This window comes from Xiphophorus couchianus, chromosome 10 (assembly GCF_001444195.1).
Source record: "Xiphophorus couchianus chromosome 10, X_couchianus-1.0, whole genome shotgun sequence".
Taxonomy (NCBI): domain Eukaryota; kingdom Metazoa; phylum Chordata; class Actinopteri; order Cyprinodontiformes; family Poeciliidae; genus Xiphophorus; species Xiphophorus couchianus.
Window position 1 is genome coordinate 15992790 of NC_040237.1, and position 27962 is coordinate 16020751.

The 27962-nt window shown below is 40.4% G+C and overlaps 3 protein-coding genes across 4 annotated transcripts in view; 1 reads left to right on the plus strand and 2 right to left on the minus strand.

Moving 5' to 3' along the window:
- spata20 (spermatogenesis associated 20) overlaps positions 1-14617 on the minus strand; it is a 39356-nt gene extending 24739 nt beyond the window's left edge. Inside the window, exons 1-13 of one of the 2 annotated variants that reach the window (XM_028030076.1) lie at positions 14149-14617; positions 11761-11889; positions 11615-11679; positions 11038-11192; positions 10809-10952; positions 9616-9817; positions 9280-9410; positions 8783-8887; positions 7770-7844; positions 6070-6282; positions 5752-5944; positions 4395-4563; positions 154-362 (exon numbers count right to left, since the gene is read on the minus strand). In XM_028030076.1, coding sequence (XP_027885877.1) covers positions 154-362; positions 4395-4563; positions 5752-5944; positions 6070-6282; positions 7770-7844; positions 8783-8887; positions 9280-9410; positions 9616-9817; positions 10809-10952; positions 11038-11192; positions 11615-11679; positions 11761-11889; positions 14149-14354 — 1996 coding nt within the window. In that variant the 5' untranslated portion in view covers positions 14355-14617. Of the gene's footprint in view, positions 1-153; positions 363-4394; positions 4564-5751; positions 5945-6069; positions 6283-7769; positions 7845-8782; positions 8888-9279; positions 9411-9615; positions 9818-10808; positions 10953-11037; positions 11252-11614; positions 11680-11760; positions 11890-14148 lie in introns of those variants that run through there. The other variant, XM_028030077.1, reaches the window with a different exon arrangement.
- A 235-nt stretch (positions 14618-14852) lies between these two features.
- LOC114152252 (PI-PLC X domain-containing protein 1-like) lies at positions 14853-18670 on the minus strand. Its single transcript, XM_028030078.1, has 7 exons — positions 18323-18670; positions 18123-18247; positions 16596-16720; positions 16385-16516; positions 16040-16207; positions 15771-15954; positions 14853-15651 (listed from the first exon to the last, which is right to left on the minus strand). Exons 2-7 carry the CDS (start codon positions 18196-18198, stop codon positions 15410-15412), a joined length of 927 nt encoding a protein of 308 aa, XP_027885879.1. The 5' UTR covers positions 18199-18247; positions 18323-18670; the 3' UTR covers positions 14853-15409.
- A 4052-nt stretch (positions 18671-22722) lies between these two features.
- LOC114152140 (ankyrin repeat and SOCS box protein 12-like) lies at positions 22723-27852 on the plus strand. The gene is made up of 3 exons (XM_028029888.1): positions 22723-22820; positions 24895-25662; positions 26776-27852. The coding sequence occupies exons 1-3, from the start codon at positions 22769-22771 to the stop codon at positions 26925-26927; spliced, it is 972 nt and encodes a 323-aa protein (XP_027885689.1). The 5' UTR covers positions 22723-22768; the 3' UTR covers positions 26928-27852.
- The last annotated feature ends 110 nt before the right edge of the window (positions 27853-27962 follow it).

The following is a 27962-nucleotide window of genomic DNA, read 5'->3' on the forward strand; positions in this document are numbered from 1 at the left end:
GATACATTTGGAAATCCTGGGTTTAAATAGGATTGCTCTTCAGTAAAAGAGTAAGTTTGACGTTTTGGTTCTCTCTGAACGTCAGCCACTTTTATTAAGGCAGACTTGTTCAGATGCTCGTTAACGCAAATAATGAGCGAGGCTACCACGCACCCTCCTTCAGTCGCAGCAGAACCGCGGCGTCACTGGGCTCGCTGCAGAAGTAACCTCCGCCCTGGTTGTCCCAGAACACCGCATCCTGCCGGGCCTGCAGCTCCTCGGCCCACCGCAGCCACTCCGTCTGGAACGTGGCCTCGTACAGGTCCAGCAGGCCACAAACGACAAAGGCGTAGTCGTCCAGGAAGCCGCAGATAGGCGGGGATCTGGGCGACGCACAGAGGGAAAAGAAGAAATGAGGACATTAATCATTAAGTATTTATTGTTGGAGCAACGTGGAAAAGCACTGTGATGAGCTCCACTGGTGAACTAGTTCAGATCTTGTTTTTTTTTTACACTTCATATTTTATACAGCAACTGTCTGTGCAAACCAGAATAGAAATCCAGAAAAAAAACCCCACATTCTCAGGTAGGGCGGAGAAAAAGATATACTTTCATATGTCTGCCACAGGTATGATTTACAATATATAAACAGACAGATCTGCAAATAGTAAGTACACCTCTAAATAAGAAGTTATACATACTCATCAAGGGCATGAATACCATTAAAATTTAAGATCTTTAATTATTTATATTTATTATTATTATATAATAATATATAATTATTATATTATTATTATTATTATTATTATATAGCCCGACTTGGCGATTCCGATTTTGGCCGATAACGATTATTTTAGAATAGAATATATTTTATTGATCCCCAAAGGGAAATTGCTTATTTGTTGAAGTCTACTCCATCTTAGCTAATCAATACAAAGTTTGTAAAATATATATACTGTATATATACCTAAGACTGATCATTTGAAAATGACTAGATATAAACAAAGAAATAAATAACAAGCAATCACATGCAATATATTAATCAATAAATAATCTATAAATGAGCACAGAAAAAATTTTAATGAAATAGCACAGACTTTATTTATGACTGGCACTGTGACAGTCGCTAAGACAGTAACAGTGGTGTGCTTACTGTTTATTGAGTGGGAGTTGATTTCATGGCCAATGGGAAGCTGGGCTTCACAGTGAACAGTGATGGTGTTTTTTTCTATAATTTGTGGCAGGTTTAAGTCTTGGTAGTTCCTTGTACAAATCTATCGAGTTAATAGAACTTTCCCATTAATCTTCAAGCTTTGATGAATAGTAAATCTGAGCTTTACAAAATCAGAAATTCCATTCAGTCAAGAAAGACGTCTAAAAGCAAAGGGTACATCTCTGTTTCAAATTCTTTAGAGTCGTCAATCCCTTCTTCTCCATGTCTAAAACAACCTTGTATGGCTGATACCGATTCTGAAGTACTTTCTTCCTCACTGATAGTACTGCGTCACCACTTTTTATAAACTGTTGTTATTCCATTGTTTCCCGTCCCTCCAGTTCTCACAACGCCACCTCCCCCTGATGAGTGAGTGCAAGAGGACGGACTGTGACAGGAGGCCAGATAGTGCTGTGTCAGGCGAGGCTGATGGTGGAGAGGGTGAAAACCTAAAAGTGATTTGGAGGAGATGAAGTGCATTCTTGTGAGAGGTCATAAAGAGCCATGAAGTCACGCTGCAGTGAGACAAGAAATCGGTTGCGGCATCATTCGAGTTAAAAGGAGTCAGCAAGAATCAGGATGGGTATGACAAGGTCGCAAATGTTCGGGAGGGGGAACTGATATTTACAATTACAAGCAGCTGTTGCAATATATAAATTAAAATACTTGAAACAAATTTGTTTGAATTGGCATCAGTGCTTTCGTAAAAAGCATGCAGCTACTAGCAAAAGGTGGAAGCAACACTAGAAGTTGTTAACAAGAAGAAGATGGCCCTCAGTACATGTTGCAATGCAACAACCGCAAGGTGGCAGCTCTGTGCATCAAGTGAGATGCTGTAAAAGTTTAAACGATTGGATCTGATTTTACTCAATGGCTTACGTTTAGTCATTATGTAAGTAATGCGTCAGCTTGACCGTAAATGAAGCTGCGCTATGAAGCTTACCAGAATTTGGGTGTGTTGTAAACAACTATACCCTAAGGTGAAGAGAGAAATGTGGAGCTTAACAACGTCTTTGCTAGCAATAAAATGTCTTAACCCTCCCACGGTCTAAAGAGCCAGGGTCCTTTGGACGGCGGGGTTGCACTGACAATACATGGGCTTTTACAAAAGTTTTTTAGTGTGGTTTATAGAGCTGACAGTTTGACTAGACAAAGACCGCCTCCTCTCTTCCCCACTGTCTGACCATGACATCTGCCGCACTCTTCCTGAGCGTCGCACTAAGATAGCGGGAGGGTTAAACATTCCTCTTGGTTCAATTTTAATAGCTCAATATTAAGAAGATTGAACGACTTTGTTGACTTTTTCCGCTGTTGCTTCTAAACTTACAGGCAGGAATCCTTAAACTAGCACAGAACGTCATCGTTCACAACTTTTCCTTCTGTTTGCCGATTTGCCTGGTTGAAATTCTACCTTGAGGAAGAAATCTACCTCGACGGGAGAAATGGAATTGCGTAGGAAGACAATTTCCGGGCTAATTGGGAACTAATTTATATTTAGCAAACCAGCTCCATATGACATTACTGGTAACAAAACAGCTCATTCCCAAAGTAAAACTACTTTCCACCTTCCTTCTGCTCCTTATAGATGTAAATGCATTCAATTTTTGGTTGGCAGGAAGAAACCCCAGAAAATCCACAGCACCAACTCCACATCCTATTAACCCAGTTAGTCTCAGCCCCTACTATTCCTCCTGGTAAATGGGCTCACGGCCCATACCTGCCCTGGTACATAAGGAAGCTGAACCAGGTCTGAGAAATGAGCCTCTGTAAGCACTTTCGAAGACGACACCATTCTGAACGGGACGGTAATGAATGAGACGGGCGCCGTGGAACAAGGCCAGGGCGGTTAGGCACAAAGTGTGCATTTGTTCATGTATGTGTTTCAAATTGATTATGTTCCATCGAGCAGGTTGTGGGACTCCTGGCACATTTTTCTGCTGATTCAATAGCATTTCACACTCACTCATTCACAGTAACTGGGACACAGTGGCTGGCCAACGGAACAAGGCCAACTGAAGTTGTTGTGCTGGATCAACAAGAGAGTCGGTATTTGACTAAGGGTGTGTTCTGAGTCTTTAAAAATATTAAAATCTTAATACACTTGCTGAATGATATTAATTTAGCTAGTTAAAATTAAGAGTAAAAAGAAAAACTCTTGTCTCAGCCATGAGAAATTTAGTCTGCAACATCAGTTATTCAATAGGCCTTGAAAATGAAATTAAAACAAGGCCAATCATGATAAAATATGCAGCCTGATGGACGCTAGAAGAAAAATGCAATAACCAAGCTGTTGGATAAAAACAGCGTTACAATAACCAGGTTGCATGGGACCATGACGGCTGAAAACTTATTTACCCAGCTATTATGGTTGCCTGTTTTCATGTAAACAACCATGAACATTTTATAGGTTTCTACAGTTTTAATACAAAAACCATCTTTTGATGGAATACTTAAATATTTTTATGAGAAGGTGAAACGTGCTTTTTATTATTTATTATTCTATTATATTTAGGACCAAACACACAAGTAAAAGTCTGCATAAAATGGCCTCAAAAGGCAAAATTAAGTGAGCATATTTTAGCTCAAACAACAAAAAAATTTCAGTGACACTACAAATATATTTATACAGATACAGGGATTTTGTGTTTTTGACTAAATAGTGTAAAACAAGTTTAACACTGGTAGACAGAGGTAGGATTTACTTGCGTGTAATTGCTGATATGCATCTGCAATGTAGGGTGGGCTCTATTTACTAATTTGGTATTTTGATTAAAACTTTACCTATGCATGCCTCACTATTTGTATTTTTATTTGTGAAAGAGTTTAAAAATCATGGCTTTTTATTCCCCCTGCCATTTCGCAATCATTTGATCTTTTGTGGTGGTCCATCACATAAAATCCAATTCTGTGGTCGCAAAAATCAAGCAATTTAGGGATTTTTTTTAAAGAAAAGTTATGTCTAAATCCAATCTGTCTGCTTGTAATTTTTTCCAAATCTCTTTTTTTCTATATGTAGATTTTGGACGGGGTTTATTGAGGAAAAAACTACAACATTTGTTGGAAAAATATTTCTCAAGGAGCACCACAAAATCAGTGATTTTAATTACAAAAAAAAGAAATCATAAAAATTGAAGGGATTGCCTGATCAAATATGTGATAAAGTTTAAGCGGTATGAGTGCTTCACAAAGTACCGTATCTTACATCTGTTCCAGCTCCATCTGGTCTCCGCGGTAACAAGATCGGAGCATGTTCTGCTGATCGGGGTCCCACAGGTGCACCTTCAGGAAGTTTCCCGCTTGCACCGCTCTCTCCAGCAGCACCTCGTTCCCCAGCACGGCTCCAACCCGAGCGAAGGCAGACAGCATCAGGCCTGCAATGGAGGAAGCGGTAATAATGATGCTCGTGGTGGTGATTAGCTCCAAAATAACTCCATCTCATGTTAAAACATCACGTTCCCTTGCCAAGGTGCCAACGTGTAGCCCGCGCCAAAATTCCCAGCGCAGTTATTTCTGCCCCCCAAACCTCTATTTCTCTCTTTGAAGTTTCCCCACGTTCTCTCATCCTTCACTACATCCTTCCCTTCCTCCCTCCTTCCGTCCCTCCACACCTCTTTCATGTAGAGTATCAAAGCCAATGGCGCACAGCCCGGTCTTCAAAGTGCGGCGGTGGCGGACAGGTGATTAATGGAGGAGTTTGTTCATTAGAGAGGAGAAGAAGAGGCTCGGGACTAATTGGAAAGTTCTCGGGATGGCAGGGCCTCATTACCTCGCTAACATACCATCAGGAGACATCCAGTGAAGGAACCCAACTTGTGGGTGAGCATGACTGTTTGTTTATGCGTGTGCTTAGTAATTAACTGCATTTTATAGATGATGGGCAAAACAATGGAAAGGATCGTTAAGATTAGCGCCACGTTAATGTGGAAAAACAAAAGTTTTATTAATTGATACACTTTTTTCCCACCTTGAAAAACTTTATCATAGTTTGTCTCGTCACAACTGCAAACCTCAGTGCATGTCACTAGCTTGTCATCTGATGTGGGTTACAATCCAAAATGGAAACCGTACAAGACACGGCTTTCCACTATTGATCCTTCACTGAATGGACAATCCCCACTGTTAAGCATGATGGTTTGACTGCAGTCTTTGCAAGTTGATGTCAATGGATGTTTTCCATCCAGTCTTTGGGTTGGGTAGTTTTACAAATAGATTAGGCAAAAACGTACCCCAAAGTTCATATCCCAAAAAGCTAACAGTTGCAACTGCAGCAAAAGGAGCTCCAACAAAATGTTGAGTCAGTGGAAGAGGAAACTTAAGTTTCCACAAATTTCAGATTTTATTTAAGAATAGCTGGAAAAAAAAGTTGAAAAGATTGCTTCCACTTCACACTTAGGCACCGCTTTGTGCTGATAACATGAAATCCTAATAAAATACATTAAAGGTTTTGGTTGTTATATGACAATCAGTAAAAAAAAAAAAAAAAGAAAAAAGAAAGTAGGTATTGAAATCTGAGATCTGCTGCTTTTACTTTTCGCTGCCTTGTCAGACTTGGGCTTTACCATTCCAGGAAGCCAGTATCTTGGTGTCCAGGTGGGGTCTCGGGCGAATCTGCCTCACCTCTGCCATTCTGCCTCTGGCTGAGGTCATGAGTTCGTTGAATTTCTCAAACGTGATGCCAAAGTGAGCAGCTGTTAGCTCCGCTGAATAACGGACGATCAGCACATTTTTCCCCTGCAGCTCCCCGTGTGGATCCTGGCAATAGAGAGCATAACGTCTTCACCAACACTGACCCTTAACGTCTGTGACAGTCGCCATGTCGACGAGCGGAAACCGTCAAAAGCAGATATGGCCGTAATGTTAAAATAATACAATCAGACCTGCTCGGCTGCAACGTTGCCTTGCTCCTTGACTCCGTAGTGGTGCATAAAGACGTCTGCGAGCGTGGCGGCTCCAACCGCGCCCTCTACCACATCAGGCAGGAGCTCCCGCACTTCTGAGGCTGTCCACACACAGAAGGCTCCCTCTCGCTTCTCCAGCCCCCCTGATGCTGGGACAGAGTCAGCATCTTCTGCACTGTAAAAGCCTCCAGACTGGAAAACAGCGCAAACAGTGCTAATTTATTAACACGATTGGTAAAGGTGTGGTAAAAGGATCTAAAATAAATAAATCCATTAAAAATTTATGAGGAATCAACCATGACAGAAATTTTCTGGGGACATAAATTTTCACAAAAAAAACAGTTACGACAAAATACCTGGAAAAACGTTTCTAGAAACTTCTACTTAGCGACCGTTGGCACAATAAACAGTGGCAAGTGTTATTAAGGTGAGAGTTGGGTCTTTCATCAAAATAGTGATCCAAAATATTAAACCAAATCAACTCATGACAATTAAATACTTCAAAGTACTGACTGCAGGAATACCACTAATACTGCAACCAGGGATTTTGATCAAAATAATTATTTCCTAGCAGATGTTTTTCCCCACTGAATAAGTGTTATAAAATTAAAGACGAGATATTTTAAAAAAATCAGTCAGATATTGGGGGGGGAGGGGGAAACCCTACATTTTAAGATTTAACAATTCTTAAAAAATTTTTACCAGAGGGGACAATAAATGTTGCCAGCAACATAAATAAATAACAACACTATAAAGACAATTACATGATTTTTAAGACATAAATATGCAGATATAAGTTATTTCTGCAGCTGTACCTCCTTCCCTCCTATAAAATATTTCCAAAAACAATTTCTCAATAATTGTTTATATTTCTGTTATTTTTTTTGTCAATGCATAAACCAATACTTTCAGGAGTTCCCTCAAGGTCCGTTCTTAGCCCACTGCTGTTTAACTTTCTTCGTTTTAGGTCAAATACAACATTTTGCAAAAGTATTCTCATGTCATGCACTTTGCTAATTAGCTAATTAGGTGACTTCTGAATGTAGTTTTATTGGTAAAACCTTTTCAAACTAAGAACCACTTCCTGATGGTCTCTGACATAAAATCCCAGAAGAATACAAAATGATTTGCAGTTGCATTTGGAAATGTCCAAGGGGTGAGAATACTTTTCCAATATTTTATGTCTGACCGCCGATTAAACAATGCTCTTAATCTAAGCCTACGAAAGCATTAACATTACCGCCTTATTTGACGGTACTTTAGAAAGACCTACAAAGCCATGTAAGCTCTCTGGTTGTAATGTAATGTAACGGTTATCAGAACTCAGGGATTCTGCCTCCCTAAAGGAAGCGACACAGTAAGTCACACAAAAAAGTGGAGAGAGTCTACAGAAAATTATCCTGGGCATGGTACTTCATTAAATTATAATTACTTCATAAATCTAAATAAATTCAACAATAAAAGTATGGTTTTAATTGTATGCTCTGTTCACTACTGTCCCCTCATTAATCAAAGAGGAGAAAGGCTGACCTATACACGAGAGCGAGGCTTTAACAGGATTTGTCAGCAATGTTCCACTCAGGGCCCCAAGGGACGTACGAACATACTAGCAGTACTCAAGAGCAACTAAGACAGTTTTCACACAGAAGACAGCAGCAGCCGAGCTGTCGATGATTCACCTTGTCACTCAGGTCCCTGGAGACGTACAACAGTATATCCTTAGCCACGTCGGCATAGAACTGCTCACCTGATACCTGGAAAAGAATGGAAAACACCTGCATGAGGACTATGATTCAACCAGAGCTCGACCCCTAACGGTATCGTCTTGTGATTTATCAACAGGATGTTCCCAGCAGAACCTTACAAGAGCACTCAGGCTACTTGTATATCATCATTAAACACAGCAAGTGTATGTGGCTGTATTTCAGCTCGTGTCTGTTGGTCTTTGTTATTTAGTTTGAGTCTACACACCAAAAAATAAACAGGTCAGTGCAGCAGACTCTGAGGAAGATACCACAAACTCTGAGACTCGGATTCAACTAGTTTTTACCTAATCCTAAACAAAACACAACAAAACCCCATCAATTGCGAAATGGTAAAGGCTCACCCAAGTCTCACACTCACGGTTTTCGTCTGGCTCAGTAAAGTGCCAGTGAATAACTTCTTTACTGTCCTCAACATTCTATCTGCTGTAATTCACTGACCTTTTCTCTAGATCTGTGATGTTTGTCACACAAAGACACTGTTGGGAAGAAGGCATAGCAGAGACTGTACTTCCTACTACAACGAAAAAGTACCTTGGTAAAGTGTAATTTAAGGTACAGTCTACGACGCCGCCATCCTGGACACAAACTGTTTGGGTTTTTACATTCAAGCCAATGCTACAGAGCATCATTTGCAAAATCAAGAAAGTTTCATCTCCCATGTTGCTTCTCTGATGAACACAATTGACACCTTACAGAAAGACTAGTCAGCTACTTTACTGTGAAACAGAAATACACATACTGGCACCATTCTATAATATATGTTGCACAAAATATGAGTGTAAGTACATATACACTTTGTTTTTATCTCCTCTAATGAAGTTTACATTTAATGTCTATAAAGTCTGAGCATGTGAAGCTAAAGTCAAAATCCTTGTTTGTAAGCACAAACTCGGCCAATAAAGCTGATTCTGAAGAGAAATCCAAACCTGAAAAGCGGTTATGTAAGCCACAGCCAGCTGAGCCTGGTCATACAGCATCTTCTCAAAGTGAGGAACGTGCCACGAAGAGTCCGTGGAGTAACGATGAAAACCCTGGAAAAACAGCCGCAAGAATGAGGTCATTTCCAGTAATACTGTTAGAAAAGACATACAGCCAACACCAATGCTGTATGACTAAGAAAATGAAGCTCTAACGGTCTCATTGGGCTTTTAAACTTGGTGAGATAAACTAATATTTATCTCACCACAACACACACTGAGGAGAAGGGGAAGGAAAGTTTTTTAAAAAATACATCTACAGTAAACTCTTGGTTGGAGAACCGCAGCACAGAGTGGCATCTTAGGGTCATTGACCCTTTTAGAAGTTAGGTTTTACAGCAACTGATTTACAGACTGATGTTATACAGAAGACACAATATTTGCATGATAAATTTGCAAACATTTATGCATGAATAATTTCCTACGTTCCCAGCATGGATATGAACCTGTGCAATGTGGTCGTGGATGCCTCCCAGTGCCATCATTCGGAGTGTGTGCAAGGCCATCTGGAGTGCCTCGACCCCCTCTGAGGTGGAGCAATTCACGGACCAATAAGACATGAGGAACATCAGATTCACTGTAGAGGGACAGAACAACCAGCTCACATGAGTTCTCATCCAGCTGGTATACATCTGTGAAGCAGATCTGAACTATGGTGCAAACAGAACAGAGGATGGGAAGAGCTACCATTTTCTTTAGTCATTTAAGCTAAACCATCAACCATCAGGACAAACGGAAACTAGAACGTTGCAGATGAGCACTCTGGCTCCAGGTGAGTCTACCTGGTGAGGGGAACTTTGGAGCATCTTTAAAGCCTCCGTACTCTTCCTCATAGGAGTGGGCCAGCTGCTGGAAGCAGCGATTAGCAACGTCTGGGGCCAAGGGAGGGCTTTCTCCTGGGTTCGCAGTGATGGTTGTGCCTTTCTTTAGAGCGTCGATTATCCTCTCACCATTGGACTCTAAAGTCGCTCGGTTGTTCTGCCACTGCAGAGACGAAGCACTTTTCAGAGTCTCTAAATGAACACATTGCAACGTGACGTCACGCATGCAAGATCTTGCCCCAGCTCCCTGCTGGAGGGCAATAACTGCTCAATAACAATGACTGCAATTGGTTTTAGCTGTCAAATTGTCAACATAACGCGCTAAATCTTAAATGTAAGCATGATGCATTAAAGAAAAAGGGATGTTGTGCTTAGCTACTAATTGCCAACACTATGACATCTAGATGAGGTTCAAGAGAATCACAATTCACAGGTCAGAAAAAAGTTCTAATTAAAAAAAAAAAAAATTGCGATGGTGAGGGAAGTAGGCCAGTTACAGTAGCTTGACTTTGACAACCTTAACATATAGATAGAAGAGCGGTTGAGTTATTCTTCAACGGTTTTTCTGCGTTATTTTCCTTTTGTTGCAGCGCACCTCACTGAATTCATAGCACCTTCATCTCCAGGTTTCATTTTGTTAATGGAACTGTTCTACCACAGCTGCGTAGCTATAGATGGCATGTAAAAGAGTAGTCTTTTTGCCCTCCAGCGTTGTGCACATGCACAAAATATCTGGATGCAAACAATGACGTGAAACATGTCTACAAATAGCGGTGCACCGAATGTCTTCTGGCCCATCACCAATCTTTGAAGAGCCTGACCTGTTGATTCTGACTTTGGCTGATATTGATTTTTTTTTTCTGAAAAGTCCCCGGATACAGAGACAGAGTTGCCAAGTTAACAACAATGGAGTGACTATTGTTAACCGCACGCATGCAGACGCGAGTTGATGGACTGGTCTGCCTGCTCACAGCAGAGGGAAAGCGGACAGCGGCAGATTTTCAGACATTTGCAGAGGCAGATAAGACCTGTTTGTCATGCAAGTGTGGGCTGTTCTCCCAAAATTCCGACCTATTGGTGCACGCCTAATATTTAATATTTACTTCTTAATATTTTCAGTTTAATTATCGAGTGTTTCTACAAAGTGCTGCCACCTGTTCAATGATTCTTATCAGAACTGTCTTGAAGCCTGGTCTTCTTCCTTGGTCCCTCGGGGGGAAGTAAGTACCTCCGATAAAAGGTCGAAGATCAGGAGTTAACCACACACTCATGGGCCAGCCTCCACCACCACTTGTTGCCTGACACGAAAATAAACAAATAAAACAACCAAATGCGAAAAACAACCTTTGTTGAGAAAAAAAGTCTAACAAGAAACACACAAACCTGCACAAAGGTCATGTAGACCTTGTCCACGTCGGGTCTCTCTTCTCTGTCCAGTTTGATGCAGACAAAGTTGTCACTGAGGATTTTTCCAATCTCCTCATCTTTGAAAGACTCTCTCTCCATAACGTGACACCAATGGCACGTTGAATAGCCCACTGGTGGTTGGAGACGATCGTAGAGAATCAGTAGGCATAACTATAGCAAATGCAGAGTGCTGAGAAAAGATTTCAATGTAAATCTTTTGATAAGTGGTGTGAAGGTTATATTGTCTTAATCTTACAAAATCAGAGCCTGGCAGCTACTTTGAATAATTAATTGAGCTTACTGTTCAGTTTGATAACTGGGAACAATTGGAATATATGTATGTATGATTAAGTTGAAATCAGTTGAAATTTGTTGTGAATTGGCACTATATAGATGAAATTGAATTAAAGCCTTTCTTTATATTTCATGAAGGATCCCAACTGATATATTTTTTTCTTTTGAGATTCTCTGTTTTGAACTGACTGAAACGCAACAAAATCCAATCATCTGGTCTTAAGTAATAATAATAATAATGTTGAATTGAACGTCTTACCTGATAAGAAGATGGGTTTGTCTTCCCTTTTTGCCTTTTCAAACGCCTCATGTCCCCATGGATACCTGCAAAAACAAACAAACAAAATCACATTCCAACATACCAATTTATTAAGATGAATAAATGTCAGGTTTAAAAGGCCTCACCAGTCGACGGGGTTGTGTGCATGTTGTAACAGATATGGCGACCGCTCATTGGCCAACCTGTTTGTGTGTTTGGGATGAGTGGACGGTGGATGGCTACTCCCTGATGCCATGCTCAGGAACACAGACGGACTGTACACACAGCAAAAATACAGCCACTACAACAACCAGTACTTTTATCTTTATTTCAATATACAAACTTGGTACTACTGTGTATTACTTTGACATGCATAAGCGGAAAATGTAAAACGGGCACACTGTTAACTGGCGTTATAACTATACCAGGGCTGCAGCTAACCATTATTTTATCAATTGACTATTCTATCGATTATTTTTGATGATTAATCAATTCATTGCATTAAAAAATGGCATATTTTCCAGATTTTCATTTAAGCCCTTTTTTTTTTACACAGTATTTGAAATACATTAAAATATGCAAGCAAGCAAATAATTCAGATACAATTTTCAGTAAGAAAACAAAACTTTTGCTTAAAATGCAATAACATACAATTCCTTGAATGAATGCTTGATCATTTGTAGCAAACCTGCATCTACAGCAAAAATAAATAAATACGGTCTACTAATCTGTTGATTAATTTTGGGTTTATAGGTGAATTGAAAACGGTGCTTAATGGGAGACATGGTTTACAGAATTTGAACCAGATGAGGCTAAAACTGCCACTAGAGGAGTTCATCCTAAATTCAAAATAAATAAGTTATTTCAAGAGTTTTGGCTTAATCACTGCTCTCACTGTGTTGTATCAGCAAATGGCCATTTTTAGAGGCTGTATCCTCCTATTAATGTTTACTCAATTGCTAAATTAGTTGACAATTATTTCAATAATCAATTAGTCAAGATTAATTTGATTAATCGATTCAGCACTAAGCTATATACTCTTTCTAGAATTGTGCCGCTCAATGAGACAGTCATAGAGCCACAGTCTTCAGTCAGAGGCCTTTTCAGTTTCGTTGCCAGACTGACTGCCAGACCTCTCCGACCCACAGCATCACAACAAGCAACAACTCTTTGAAGACACTTGGATGATATGAGTTATGTCAGCATTCAATTTACCTTCAGGATAAATAACTGACTTTTTTTTACTGAATTAAATTTCTGAATTTATTTTCTATTAAAAAAAAAAATTAATAAAAATGCAGCTGTCTGGCGCTAAACTGTAATAAATTTACACAGTATAGGTTACAAGGTTAAGAAATTGCTAACGTTAGGCAGGTACACCACTCAGGAAGAGCTAAGTCAAATTTCTATTTGAGGAAAGTGCCAGGATTATAAACTTTGGTTGCAAAGGAAAGTAGGTTGCAGTACAAGAGTTATATGAAAATGCAATTATCGGAAGGGGTAATTATACTTATACATTTATTTATTTATATGTTGGCTGCAACAGATGCCTTCAAGTGTTTGCAATAAATGGCAATGATACTTTTAATTTGCATTGACAAATTTTGGATAATTTTTTATTGCAGAACGGTTTGTAAGCAGGCACATTTGAGAACTCCAAACTTAAATATTCTTGTTAGCCTTCCAAAAGAGGGCTTCCTGGAGCGCCTGAGCTTAAGGTAAAACATCTCGTGACTGGACATGGTCTTTTATTATTTTCTGCTAGCATGCTAAATTTATGGTGTCCCCAATTAAAGCAATTCGTCCAGTACCTGAAATGGAAGCTCCACACCATTCCACTACTACCACCATGTTTCTCCAGAATGCATAATATAATAAAGCAATTATATTCACAGTATGCTAACAGCTATAGGTGTCGATATGAGCCAAATGGTTGCAAGACGAAAATTATTTCATATTTGCGCAGTACTAGGTAAGCGAACTATCTGTCAAACTCCATTTAATTGTTTTACAATTTAATATAACTAGACTTCCAGGTGTAGATTCGTCCTCGTGTACGTATGAGCGTATACCTTAAGACAAATTAAGTCTTTTCCCTACTGTCGGGGAAAATATTTACATTACAAAAGCAATGAATAAATGAATTTTTGACATGCGAGCCGCACCGGTATGGCTAATTCTCAGTGTTAGCTAGGACACGTCTGGTCGTTCTCATGGTAACCAGTAACAAAAGCTAACGTGTGCTATGAAGATAAGTGCTGTAACATTTTTATCTGTGCCGAATTTAAGGAAAGGGTCTTTTAACTTGAATTAATCGTCTTTGTTCAGCAGTGCTCTCCTCTTGACAAAGGTTAACGTTTTGTCATGTTAAATACCAGTTTTCGACATGGAATTTCAAGCGGCGCTAACTCTCCACTGTTATAATTCCACAAGGAACAAAATGACAATGACGCACTGTAAAATATCGAGCGCTCCTTCCTCTCATTGTCAGTTGACAGGAGGGTTGTTTAATTATTCCGAGCTAGCCTTATTACCTGAGGTAGCTGGCCGACACCGGCTGTGGTTGGAGGAGCAGCTGTGACCCTCCTCTCAGAGGATGGGGAATGTTTTGGAAACCCCTCGTGAGACCAGCTGAGCTCCGCCGCGGACTGTCGGCTGCCAGAGAGGACGCGGCCACGACGCGTGCGGTCCCCGCACGAGTGTCTCTAAACGCCGACCAACGCCATGCTTGTCTCAACATCCTAATCCACTAAGTGCATTACTTTAGCGTACTAGCGTTAGCTGCTTTATTGACATACAACAGCCTACACTTGAAGTGTAGGCTGCATTCTCCTCATTTGACACAAGATGGCGCTCGAGGCAAAAAAAAAAAAAAATCAAGTTCACATGAAGCATTGAACTTTGTTTCAAGAGTTTTCAAAGTCTGGCAAAATATTCAAAAGATTATAAGTTTCGAAAAATATTTAAATTTCTATTACACTAACTAGCTTCTGTTTTTTCCTCCCGTTCTTCCTTTTCCTTCCACCCTCCATTCTTTCTTTGTGTCTTTTTCCTCCCTGCTTTCTCTCCATCCATGCTTTTCTTACGTACCAATTTCCCCACCTTGTGCCATTTCTTCCCATCCTTCTGACCGTCCTGTTTTTAAACTCCCTTTTCTGCCCATTGCCTCTTTTCTTCCTTATGTCCTACTTCTGTTCCTTCCTTGTATCATTTACGTTTTTCTTTCATCCCCTGTGGCCTTTCTTCTTTCCGTGCATCTTTTCTTTATGCCTTTCCTTTTTTGCTTACTGCCTCACTTTCTTCTCTCTCCTTTCTTCTGAGTCACACCTCACTGTGTTCCTTCTATCTTCGCTTCTCTTCCTCTGCTCCTCTCCTTCCTTTTGTCACATTCAAGCTGTAGAAATATCAACAAATCCCGTGTTGTAAACTGTTTATACTGAAAATAAATGTTTTTAATTTTCTCAGAACTGTTAACTCTTTTTAAAAAAAGAAATAAAATCAAGATAATTATGGAAATTACATGACAATTGTGCATTAAATCTGTAACATTTAAATTTTGCTATCTGATGCCAATTTATGCAAAAGATTGCTGTCATTCAAGAATAAAAAACAATGCATAGAAACAAGTAAAGCATCCAGTGCTTACTTTATATTTATATTTAAATATAAATATTGCATATTTATATTTAAATATAAGTCTTTAAATATAAAGACTAATATTTATCAAGTCTTCTTGATAAATATAAAAATGTATCTTTGACAAAAAATAAATTAATAAAAGAGGTAAACACGTTTTCATCGTCCTTTCGCCCGTTTCAAGTTGAGCTTCACAATCGTTGCGACGAAGTCATCTCGAGTCACCACGTCTGAGGCGACGATGTTCATTGGCGTCTTGTCGTATTGCTGGTTCACCCACCGTAGCAACTTCGGCAGACCCCGTCGCACAACGTTGGTGAAGTTGTCACAAATGCGAAGGATGTACCTGAGGATTCCGGTGTCGTGGGGTAGGGTCGGATTCAAGCCACAGACAAAGAAATCTGGACAGAAAGGGACACAGATGTATTTCAGAGGCACGGAACGTGGAGTGAAGACACGAGTCGTAGTCACCAAAAGGGAACTAAGCCAACAAATAGTTGTAGAAACAAGGAATACTCACGCTCGAAGGATTTTTCCTTTTCCAAAGCCTGACAGAGTTTGGCCGTAATTACCGCACGGTCCATGCTGTTGCCATAGTAATAAGTTATTTTTCTCCATAACACAGGCTGTTGAAATTGTGTGTTGTCGTATGAGACTATTATGTTTTTGCCTTGATTCCAGCAGCTCTTCAGGGTGGGAGAGTTCTGTGGTGACACATTATTGTTGCCCCTTAAAAAGCAATACTTCTGAGAGATTCGTGACCAAAAGATGGTCAGCAAAAAACATTACCGTCTTTGGGAGGAGTTTGTTTCCAAACAGATTTTTCATGAAGGTGATGAGGTGGTCGTGAAGCTGTTTGGAGATGTTTTTGTCAAACCCCTCAAAGTGGGATAAAGACAAGATGACGATTTCTTTAGGATGACTCTCTGCCCACGTGTTTATTTCCCTGAGTACAGTCTGAAATTAGGGTGTTGGGGGAGGGAATACACAGCCACACTCAATTAAATCTTCTTTATTATAAATCTTCATTGCCTTAGCTCATTAGCACAATGAGCTAACAAACCCCCAAGAAACATGAATGACTTATGGAGGATTTACACTTTGGTCCACGCTTACCCTTCAGAGATTGTTTACCTCAACATCAGTTCGGGTGTACAGGCCGTGGTGAAAGAAAAGCCTGGTGGGATTTGTGTCGGTTGGCTTGCGGGCAATCCTAAGGTCAAAGTAGCGAGCACCGGCATTCAGCTGCTCGGTTATGCACACCTCCTGTGATCAAAAGACCTGGCAGTTCAAAGCCCTTTTCCATCCCCCTTAGAAATACATTTGCTGTTAAAACGTTCCTTACCTGAGTGGCTGCCCAAGTGTGGATGATTTTACGCAGGAAGTAGATTCTGCTAAACCTCCTCAGTCTCTCGGGCTCGATGATTCTAGAGTCAACGTCCAGGTCATAACTCATCGAGTCATGGCTTCCTAGAGATGACACAAGAAAGATCATGTAGGAATGCCACTGCTCTGGGTTATCGGTATCTACAAGATAACCACTTGTATTCAAATTTGGTTTTCTAAAATGTTGAATCTAATATAGCTTGGGCTGCCAGTGTTAATTAGTCAGTGTCGCTGTTTTTTGAGGATCTTCTTACTTTTCCATCAGAAACACCCATTCCGCTCACTCCAAAGGATTGACTGAGATTTTATGAAGTTCAGTTCAGACTTCTTGAATGAAGATCATACAGGGGGTTTAGAAATTTCTTCAAACACAAATATGAAAATCGTGCTAGCTTTTGTATTCACCTCCTCTGACTCATTAGTTTGTAGAACCATCTATAGTTGCAATCAGAGCAGCCGGTTCTTCAGGTACACCGCCACCAGAGTAAAACATGCAATGAGTTTTGTATTTTTTTGGTTTTGTTGTATTTAAAACAATATTGAGGGTTTGAATATTCTGCATTCAATGGAATATTTACTATTGAATATTCAATATTGACTAATGAATATTCAATACTGAACATATGTTCAACATATTGATCATGTTGAATGTTGCGTTGTTTTTATGAAATTAGTCTGATTGTTCCTAAAAAGGGATTTGCAAATTAATGTTGACCCAAAGGATAAAAATCACAGTTTTGCACATTCATCTTACAAAAGTAGACAAGGTTTTAAGCAGTCGAGTTTGAAAAAACTTAAGTCAATGCCCGGCAACAAGCATCAGATATTGGTCAGTCAGTCTTCAGGCTTAGCCAGGTTTGATGAATGGTTTTGACCAAGTCTGCTTTGGAGAAAAACTCACTGGATATTTCAAGCTCTATTTGATGTACATATAAAAAAGAAATTCCCAAAATACCAATGTTTTTTTTTTGTTTTTACAAGATAAGTTAATTTCCCAATAACTTTCTCGAGATCATGAACTGATTGGTGTGGTGTAGTGTGTTAAACCTGATTCCATCCGTCAAATGCACGCAACAACAGTGATAGAGGACTAGTGAGTGTAAATACACTCATTGAATAGTTGCACTTGGAGGTCGTGCAAAATCCCAAGGGGTAACAAATAAACCTCTGGTTGCACTTTGGACACGCCTACTCCAACAGAGACCATTTCTCCATTACCTTTGACCCGCTTCATATGTCCCTGCTGCTGAAAAGTAACAAAACGCGAAAAAGTTCAAGGCTTGTGAGTATTTTTGCAAAGTGATGGAGACTGTTTACAAGATTAATTCAGTTGATTTCCATTTTTAAGGCACTCTAAACTTCTCGGGTAGGGCTACACCTGTCGACGTGGCGTTAGATTAGAATCAGCTTAGATTCTGATAAACAAGCCTACATTCTTTGATCATGACTATGTTCTTGCCACTGTGACAGAACCGGAGTTTCCCACCTGGTATGGCCAGTTTAAACAGAGGAATGGTGTGAAGCTCAGCTGGCAGTTGCGACATCCAATCAGTGTAGCTCATGGTTTTTCCTCTTTTAGTATCAAACGACCCAAATCTGACTCCTAATCTCCTAAAAACAGAAAAATCCAAGAGTAAACCTCGCCTGTTCCAGCTCATAAACATAAATGGTCCAGGTAGTACTCACCCTGCTGAGGTATACCTCTCCTCCTCCTGTATTCCGGCAGGTCTGGCTGTGCACTTGTGACTTACTATGCACGAGTGGCTGAATTGTTACTGTTCTCTGAACCATTGTGGGAGGAGAGAAGCAGTTGTTTCTCCTGTTTGGTGTTGAGGTTCTCTGATTTCTTGTGTAACTTCCTCATACAATCATTACTACCTAACCTGCCCAAACAGACACAAAACAAGTCTTTCAGCTTTCAACGTAAACACTATAGCAGTTCAGCTCCTGGTTACATCATATTTTATCTGGACCCAGCTTTAGTGTCTCTGAACACAAATGAGGCATTTTTTTAAACTCATAAGCCGAGTTTATGAACTACTTGGAATTACAGCCCTACAAGTTGGATGGTTAAAAAAAATTCCTTGATTATCAGGCGACCGGCTACAGACATTCTAATGACATGTTTGTGTGTGGCAGACCGGTTGAGCCACAACCAAAGCTACGTCCCCCGTCATGCTATCACGGGCAGCCGACCAATCCCTGCTCGGTCTGGGCAGATTTCCTTTTTGTACCCATGCAGAAAGTAGCAGAACAGTAGAAACCATTTTTAGAGTGATGTACAGTGACAGTTTTTCACCACATGTATTTTACATATAGGTCAAAGGTTCTGGTCAAACCAAATATAAGCAAATATCCCCAAAATTTTCCAGATTTTTATTCCTAACCTACAAGAAAGACCATTTGTCATTTCCCTTCTACTTCACGTTAATACACTAAATCAGGGGTGGGCAATCCTGGTCCTCGAGGGCCGGTCTCCTGCAACTTTTAGATGTATCTCTACTTCAACACACCTGAGTCAAATAATGAGGTCATTAGCAGGACTCTGGAGAACTTGACTGCACTTAGGAGGTGATTCAACTATTGGATTCAAGTGTGTTGGACCAGGGAGACAGTCAAGAGTTGCAGGACACCGGCCCTCGAGGACCAGGATTGCCCACCCCTGCACTAAATTGTGCTGCAGGCCTCCGACATGGTGAGGTGCTGCATGCAGCGTACTGCCCTCTAGTGACCGAAAACATTCACTGCTCCATCGTCTGCCTCAAACACTGACACAGAGCAGTGACGCACAAACTGGCCCGCTGTTGTTCAGGTAAGACGTCAGCTTGACAGAGACAGACATTTCTGCCCTTCCAATCTGTTGGGGGGTTTTTTAGGAGAAATTTTCAAGAAAAGCACACATTTCTTTAGCAAAATGAGCAATCAGGACAATAAGCTACAGAGAGAAGTCCGATTACTCAGAGCGGGGACGGAACGATGGCTCCCTCTGAGGAGGGGGTCAGTCTAGCCCACTCTCTCACCGGGAAATCCTGGGATGCATTTAGTCGTCAGTCCTGCTGGGAACACGTCCCAGATGCATCTTCAGGAGTACCTCCTGAAGATGCATAATGCAGGAGAAATGCTTTTAAAATTCATAATTGAAGCAAAAACGTACAGATTTACACAAAGGTTAACAACTGGGTGCAGCATTTCCTAACTTTAAAGCAGAGATGTGGGTCTTTATGAGCATTTGCACGTTATTTCATGAACATGTCCTCATGCTGAAATGCAGTTTAATGTCATGTAAGAATAAAGACATTGATAAAAAAAAAAAAAAGGGAAAATTTCCAGGTTTCTGAGTCTACTTGAAACATGTCGAGTAGATGTTTTGTCTTGTAAATTATCTCTATAAGTTACAAAGAAAATTTACAAAGATAAAAATCTTTCATTCTTCTTAATTATGCACAAAATATTTGGGAGTCAGGAAATGAATGGTTCTTATTTTGACTCGATGCCCGATAGTTTATCAACATATGAGAAACAGAAAAATAATTACTTTTCTTTGACCTTGTTCAGTATTAACGTATTTCGATATCATCACAATAAATTGATATTTTGACTCCGTTTAAATCTACCTAAAACTACTAAGGGTCAGGTAGGCAGAAGTGATGAACTGCTCTGGTAGAGCAATCTGTTGCAGAACAACCATTTCGAAATACATTTAATGCAACTTATTTACTGCTCTGAAAGTGTTTCTAACATCAAGTGTCGTGGCCATTTATGCTAAGGTTTTGTAGTTTATAATTTCTACCAATTTTTAGTTCAGAGTCTAGGATTATCTGGCACCAGCTGGTGAAGACAAGAGAGAGTTGGGTGTCTCGGCGGTAGATTGAAGTGTTGCACTGTGGCGAATTTGAACAGCAGCTGAACGGATTAAGAAGCTGCGACCTGACATGTAAAGACGGGATTAGTAACACCTGCTGAGCACCTGAGAAGAAAGTATAATCTGAGGGAAGGGCTGCAGAGTACCTGAGGGTACTGTAGGGTTAATTGTCTGTAAAAGGATATGGTGTTAAACTGTCAACCTGACAGTTTCTTGATTTTCTTTTTTACAGACAAAGTGGTGCTGTAGAGGACACTGGGTCCTCCTCCACCTTCCTGAGATCAGAACCCCTCCTGTCCATTTGCTGCTCTATGACATTTGCTTCCCGTTTTTTGAAGTATTAGTCTATCAATTAATCAAAGAAATTGAATGCTACTTTGAAACACAGAAGCACAACAGCAAATGTACTACAGTATTAAAGTCTGTTCATAATCTTGTCTGCACTGCTATTAATATGTATTAATACTTTAGAACTCTTGGTACCTAATGGCGTTCTCAATTGAACAAAAGTTGTTTAAGCTTATCTTTGTATTAATCATGACCTGGATGACAAAATTCAAAGTCTATAAATCCCAGATGTGTTCTTTATTTATGGTGCATGAGGTCTAAACACTAAAGATACATATTGTGTTCCTTCTATTGCAGACAGTCCCTCTGGACAAATTGCTATTTTTTATGTGCAGCAAGACAGGCTAACATTAGCCAAAGAAATTAAGGTATAAAACACCTCCATTAAGAGGTTAAGGTGTAGAGGTTGAGATTAAGTATGTTTAGAAATGAATTTGAAGTACTTTGGTAACTTCATTGGTTTGTTATTTTGTGATATTCGTGTCAAGCAGACGTGCAGGTGGTGGCAGAGGAAGATGTACAGCTTTAAGAGATCGGAAGGTTCTCATTAGGGTTGGACCAGCTTGGACATGTCACCTGCTTAATATCTAGCCCAGGGGTGGGCAACTCCAGGCCTCGAGGGCCGGTTTCCTGCAACTTTTAGATGCATCTCTACTTCAGCACACCTGAGTCAAATAATGAGGTCATTAGCAGGACTCTGGAGAACTTGACTGCACTTAGGAGGTGATTCAGTTATTGGATTCAAGTGTGTTGGACCAGGGAGACATCTAAGATTTGCAGGACACCGGCCCTCGAGGACCAGGATTGCCCACCCCTGATCTAGCCACACTGTAAATGAACCTTCTACAAGACAGCTTAACTTTCTACTGTTATTGCAGTATTTCTTAGTCTGAAGTAATGGCTCTCAATTAGAAAATGGTAGATCGGAGAATGGGGTTCCCAGTGGAGGAGTTGTCTTTCTGTCTTGCTCATGAGTGATTGTAGGATGGAGGAGGGCAATAGGTACTCAAAAACTGAAACTTAGTCTTCCCTACATTCAGATTTAAGAAGCTCTGAATACTTTAGTATGAAACAAGATTGCTGGCTATGTCTGTAGACATTTGAATAAAGTTCAAGTATAAAAGGGAAGGAAACTATTCTTAGGTGCCCCTGTACATGTTAAAATGGTGTCAGTTTGTTGATTGTTTCCAACATCCTGAGGTCATAATGAAGGGAAGCCTAAGATCAAAGAAACCATACTATTCTGCAGATTAAAATTAATTCCTTGATCAAAACATATGGTTTTAATTTTGGCAATCAGTAGGAAAACATGAACCCAACAGAGCTAGCCATGATTTCACTGCGAGTAGAAATATTGTGTAGCTTAAGAAATGGTACATCATCAGCACCCATCCAGTAGGAAAACATGTAGATGATCCTGAGCAGTTATCACTTCCCTAGTCTTCCTAAAACATTTTATTGCATGGAAAGTCATTGCTAAAAGTCTCAAGTTTGGAATCCTGCTAGATACAGTATGCTAGTTTTGTTGGAATGGAGACAAAACAGGATGTTTTGTTTTTTTAAAAAAACGGATTTAACAGAAAGGCAGTTCAAAAACTTGTATATATAAAAGCTTGACTGACTCCATAAGGGCCTGAAGTCTTACTTGAATTCGTCTCAACTTCTAACAAGCCATCTAGTTAGTAATTATTACTATGAGTGGGCTTTATTTCTACAAAGAAATTAGGAGAGGTGAAGATAATAAGATAGTAAATAAAGTAAATATTTGTGTAAATTTTATTCTTTCATTAATCGATTATTGCTTTGAATCTAACTTTCCTTTTTAGAACTTGACTGTGAAAATAGAGGGGAATTTGATTTAGCTACTAATGAACACCAGAGGGCAGCAAAGATACTTAGCAGGAGCATAACAAGGAAGTAGAATGATGAAGAAGAAGAAGAAGAAGAAGGGGGAAACATTGCGACACATCAAAGGTAGTATAACTATAAATACATAGACTCACGATGTAAACAAGTCATTTTAGACGAGAGCAGTTTAAGGTTTTTGTGTCTTTCTACATTTAAGTTGAGGTATTATTGCGCTGTTTTTGCAGACAGTGTGTCTGAGACAAACCACATATATTTGACGATACAGAGCGACACATGACTATCAGTGACGTTTCAGAGGTTTCGATTTGATTAATGAAGACTTGAAATAATGGGATATGGTTCGGCTTACTTATAGCTCACCAGAACTTTACCGAATATTTCGTAATTTACAATATTTCCGTCGGCAGGACTCATTAACTATGAAAGCAGCAATCCAGAAATAAATACTTGCATTCAACTGTGTGCTGCATTTCTCATGCCGAATTATTTGGAAGATCTTCAAGATTAATACGGAAACATTGGCTGACGTTTACCTTTAACGTCCACAAGCGTTTCTGGTGTTGCACATAAAATGATTAAGATTTTCGCTGAAATTTTGCTCAGAATGGACTCTGCAAGGTTTTCGCTTTTTGTCACGTTGAAACCTTCAGCTGTCTTGTATTTCATTGAGCTTTTGTGTGAGTACCAAGAAGTGCATAATTATTAAGTAAAATGAAAGCACATTTTTATATATATAAAAAGTCTGATAAGTGTGGCGTGCTTTTCTTTTGAGCCCCCCTGAGCCAACATCTGGCTCAGTCTTAAGTCATTTGCATCTTTTAGATTTTCTTCCAGGATAGTCCTTGAACTAGTTCCATCCAGCTTCTCTCCCCAGTTGTTAGAAACAAATTCCCACAGCATTATTTTTGCTGCTACCTTGTGTCGGAGGAATGGCGTGTTCAGGATTATATGCTTGATTCAAGCTGGGATGTCTTTTCTCCTAACCCTGCTTTAAACCTCTCAAATTCTTTCTCCCCGACCTGTCTGCTGTGTTCCTTCGTCGGCCATGATGCCGTTTGTTTTTAATGTTCTCTATCAAACAATTGACATCTTCACAGAACAACTAGATTTATACTGAGATTAAATTATGCAATGACTGACAGCATTTAGGGGTATTAAACCCAATTATCTCATACAAACTACACTCAAAAGGACGCTCAAGCCAAATTTAACTGCTGTAAGATGGACTTTGTTAAACATTTGCAAACTGCCTTTGTGTTAAAAATAATTGTGAAGTTTGTACAAGCCCATCCACACTGCTAGTTATGTGACGTGCTTCTAAAATAAATTCGTATTTTATTGGAAAAAGAAAAAGTGGAAAAATCAAGCATTTAAATTGATTACAATGGCAATGGCGTATTTACATTCAAATAGGTAAAATCCATAATGAAACCTCCTCTAAGTACACTGACAGCTGTATTTTTTATTGTTCAAACAGCTAGTATACCTTAATATCCATTACACAGTGGAAACTATGTTGGTTTTACAACAATCTTCCTTATCTCTGTTTTTAGATGTTCAGCCAATCAGCACAAAGTAAAGTTAATGGTGCTCCTGGATTGGCTGCTTTGCAGGGAAAAGGCTCAATCAGCAAACAGAAGGAGGAGTTGTGAACGATTTACTTTGCTGTTTTACAATTGTAGTTTGTCTATATAGGGTTGTAGTTTGGCAATGGTGGCGGAGGAAGTGAACGAAGCCATACATGGTCACGCTTCCAAATACTGAGCAGTTTAAGCCGGAGCAAGAAGAATGCTTAAGACATTTTACTGCTAATAAAGATGTTGTTCGGATCAACACTTTTCTCTTCGCAGTAGGGGATGATTGTTTACAACGTATTCACTTTTCGCTTAGCTTCACAGTGTAGCTGGTGCATTACATATGTCAAGGTCAAACATGGGCGACTGGGTAAAATCGGATCCGGTCATTCAAACTTCAACAGAGTACATGCGGCCAGGCTAATTTAAGATGCGTTTTCTCTCAAAATGGTTGCTATGGAAACTTGGTGACAGCTAAAAGACGCCACTCTTTGTCGCAGTGGAGATTTCTTGACAGCCTTACCATCCGCTGTGCCTTCAAGTCAATCCTTGTCCTTCCAAGTTGGGAATTTTGTTTTTTTCTGACTTCAACATTTTTTCACCAGGTTCTATGTACCAGCTGAGGACCTCTGAGGAAGAAGAATACAGCAACGAAATCTCCAAACTCAGGCAGGCGGTGTTACAAAACAATGACATACTCCTTGACAACATGCTCTGCCAGGAGATTTACAAGAAAGTCATTAACTGCAGAGGGGGATGGGGCATCGCAGGCACTCCCCTCCATGCCGCCGTGTCTAAAGGCCACCTCAGCTGCCTGCAGGTTCTGCTGGCCCACGGCGCTTTTGTAGACACCGTAGACGTCAAAGCCCAAACGCCTCTTTTCAACGCAGTTCGCGGAAGATACCTGGACTGTGTCCTCGCCCTCCTCGGAGCTGGTGCCAACCCCAACGGAAGCAAGGCCAACAACAGCTCCCCGGTCCTCACCGCTGCCAGGGAGGGCGACGTGGAGATCCTCAGGCAGCTGCTGGTTCACGGCGCCGATGCGAACTCTCGTTCTAAGGTCCTGGTGTGGCCCTCCTACGTCAGGGTGACCAGCGGACCGCTCTACCTGTCTGCGGTTTACGGACACATGGAGTGCTTTAGGCTGCTGCTCCTCCACGGCGCTGACCCCGATTACAACTGCACGGACGCGATCTTCCACAGTCTAGCCAAGCCGCCCAGAACGGTGCTGGAGATGTGCCTCAGGTACGGCTGCAGCGTGGAGTACATCCAGCTGCTGATCGACTTCGGTGCAAATGTCTACCTCCCTACGCTGATCATCGAGAAGTCCACGAAGCAGAACGAAGCAGTGGAGCTGCTCCTGAGTGAGAGAGGTATCCACTCAATATAACCAAGTTACAGTGTTTTGTCAAAGTAGTCATATCCCCTTTTCATTTTATCACAGCCAGAAATCTTGAATGCGTTTTATTGGTATTTTACCCGATAGATCAACACAGAATTGTGCATCATCCTGAAGTAGAAGGAAATTTCCCATAAATTGTATGTAGAATAGAATCATTTTTATTGTACTATAGTAGGGACATTCAGGTGTAACAGCAGCAAGTCAAAGATATGCTGGAGGACGTAGCTTCACACAAAGTCAAAAAATGTATGGAAATAGGAATAAGAAACAAATGTAAAAAAAGATTATCTCTTGTAGAAATGTACGAGACAAATATTTATATATTTATAAAATATAAATGTCCATCCATCCATCCATCCATCTTCTTCCGCTTATCCGAGGTCGGGTCGCGGGGGTAGCAGCTTCAGAAGGGAGGCCCAGACTTCCCTCTCCCCGGCCACTTCTTCCAGCTCTTCCGGGGGAATCCCGAGGCGTTCCCAGGCCAGCCGAGAGACAGTCTCTCCAGCGTGTCCTGGGTCTTCCCCGGGGCCTCCTCCCGGTGGGACGTGCCCGGAACACCTCACCAGGGAGGCGTCCAGGAGGCGTCCTGACCAGATGCCCAAGCCACCTCAACTGGTCCACCTCAACTGGTTTATATTTACTCAATGATGAGTAAATATAAATGTACATTATAATATTTAAAAGTATATCAGTTATGCATAACATTTTTAGTAATGCATCAGTTATTAAAAATAGCTAAACGATTGCACTTATATTATGAATGATTGACCTGCTGTGGCCCGAACGCACCGGTCCGCTCTGAATTGCGTAATCAAACGTTTGTGAATCTCTCTACCGCACACAGACAAATTGGCTTTAGTGAAATTTCAAGCATCGTTTCCACCAAAGTTTTGAAATCAAGGAACATTTCTCCAATTAAAGTGATCAGAAATCGACGACACTCTCTGAACGAGGGATAGCTGATCCCAGCAGGACTCTGTTTGCCTCCATAACTCTTCAATGCATCGTCAGATAGTGAGATGTATCCTCTAATGGCAGATTCCTTTAATAAAACACTTTTTTTCCCTCATTTTTCCATCTTCAGGAACTCCCAAAGCCTTGACCTCACAGTGCCGACTTGCTGTGCGAAGACACCTGAAAAGCATCAACAAGATCCACTGCATCAACGAGCTGGACATGCCAACCAGTCTGAAACACTTCCTGCAGCATAAAACAATCCCTGTCCATGTTCAGTAAAGAAGAAAGTGTGCGTTATTTTATCATGTCTTAATTTCAGTTTAACAGCGGGTCTTTGCATAACGTGTCTTAAAATGGCTTCCGTCTCTTCATGGGCTGCTCTGTTCAGAATGTTCAGTTAGAAGATTAAATATTTTTTCTACTTCTTAAAGATGCGTTTACTTAGAATTTGCTGACTCGGTTTTGTGCAGGTGTATCTCGCTGAATGAGAATATGATTAGAAAGGTTATTTACGTCAGACATTTATTCCACACAGAAGCTCATGCCGAATTAGAAAATTCATTCAAGAATTTCGTGGAGCTTCACAGGGAGTGGACTGAGTCTTGAGTCAACACATCAATAGATGCTTCGCACATGGACTACAAACGTCGCATCACTCCCGAGCCAGAGACAACAGAAGCTTCTTACCTGGCTGTGGAGAAAACGAACTGGACTGTTGCTCTGTGGCTCAAAGTCTTCTTTTCAGATGTGAGTAAATTCTGCATTTCACCTGGAAACCATTGTTCCAGGGTTTGGAGGAAGAGTGGAGAAGCACGCAATCCATGTTCCCTGGAGTCCAGTGTGATGTTTCCACAGACTTTAATCTCTGAATTATAACTTTAATCTCAGAAAATGGCATCCTTCAACCATGTCAACAACCACAAAAAAAAAAAAGTCATTGAAGCTGGTAGCTCCCAGGTGTCCATATGCATTACATCAGCATTCCTAGAATAAACTTCAAACTACTGGCTTTTTTCTTTTAGTGCCTCTAATCTTCTGTAAACAAACTCTAAAAATGACTGAAAGAAAATCGCTTGGTCGCTTTATACATTTGCAACTTCTGAAGTTGGCCACTAGATGGCAATAGATGTTGCTGCATTTGAAAGAAGAAAAATCAAAGATGATCTCTGCTGCATAAAAATATATGTAGTAAGTGTAAAATTAACTTACCCTCTTAGTAGCATGCCTTCACAGATTTAATGTTGTTAAATGATTTAACTGCATAAGTTTCTAAATCAAAACGCATTTAGAACGTTTAGAACGCATTTACTGAGT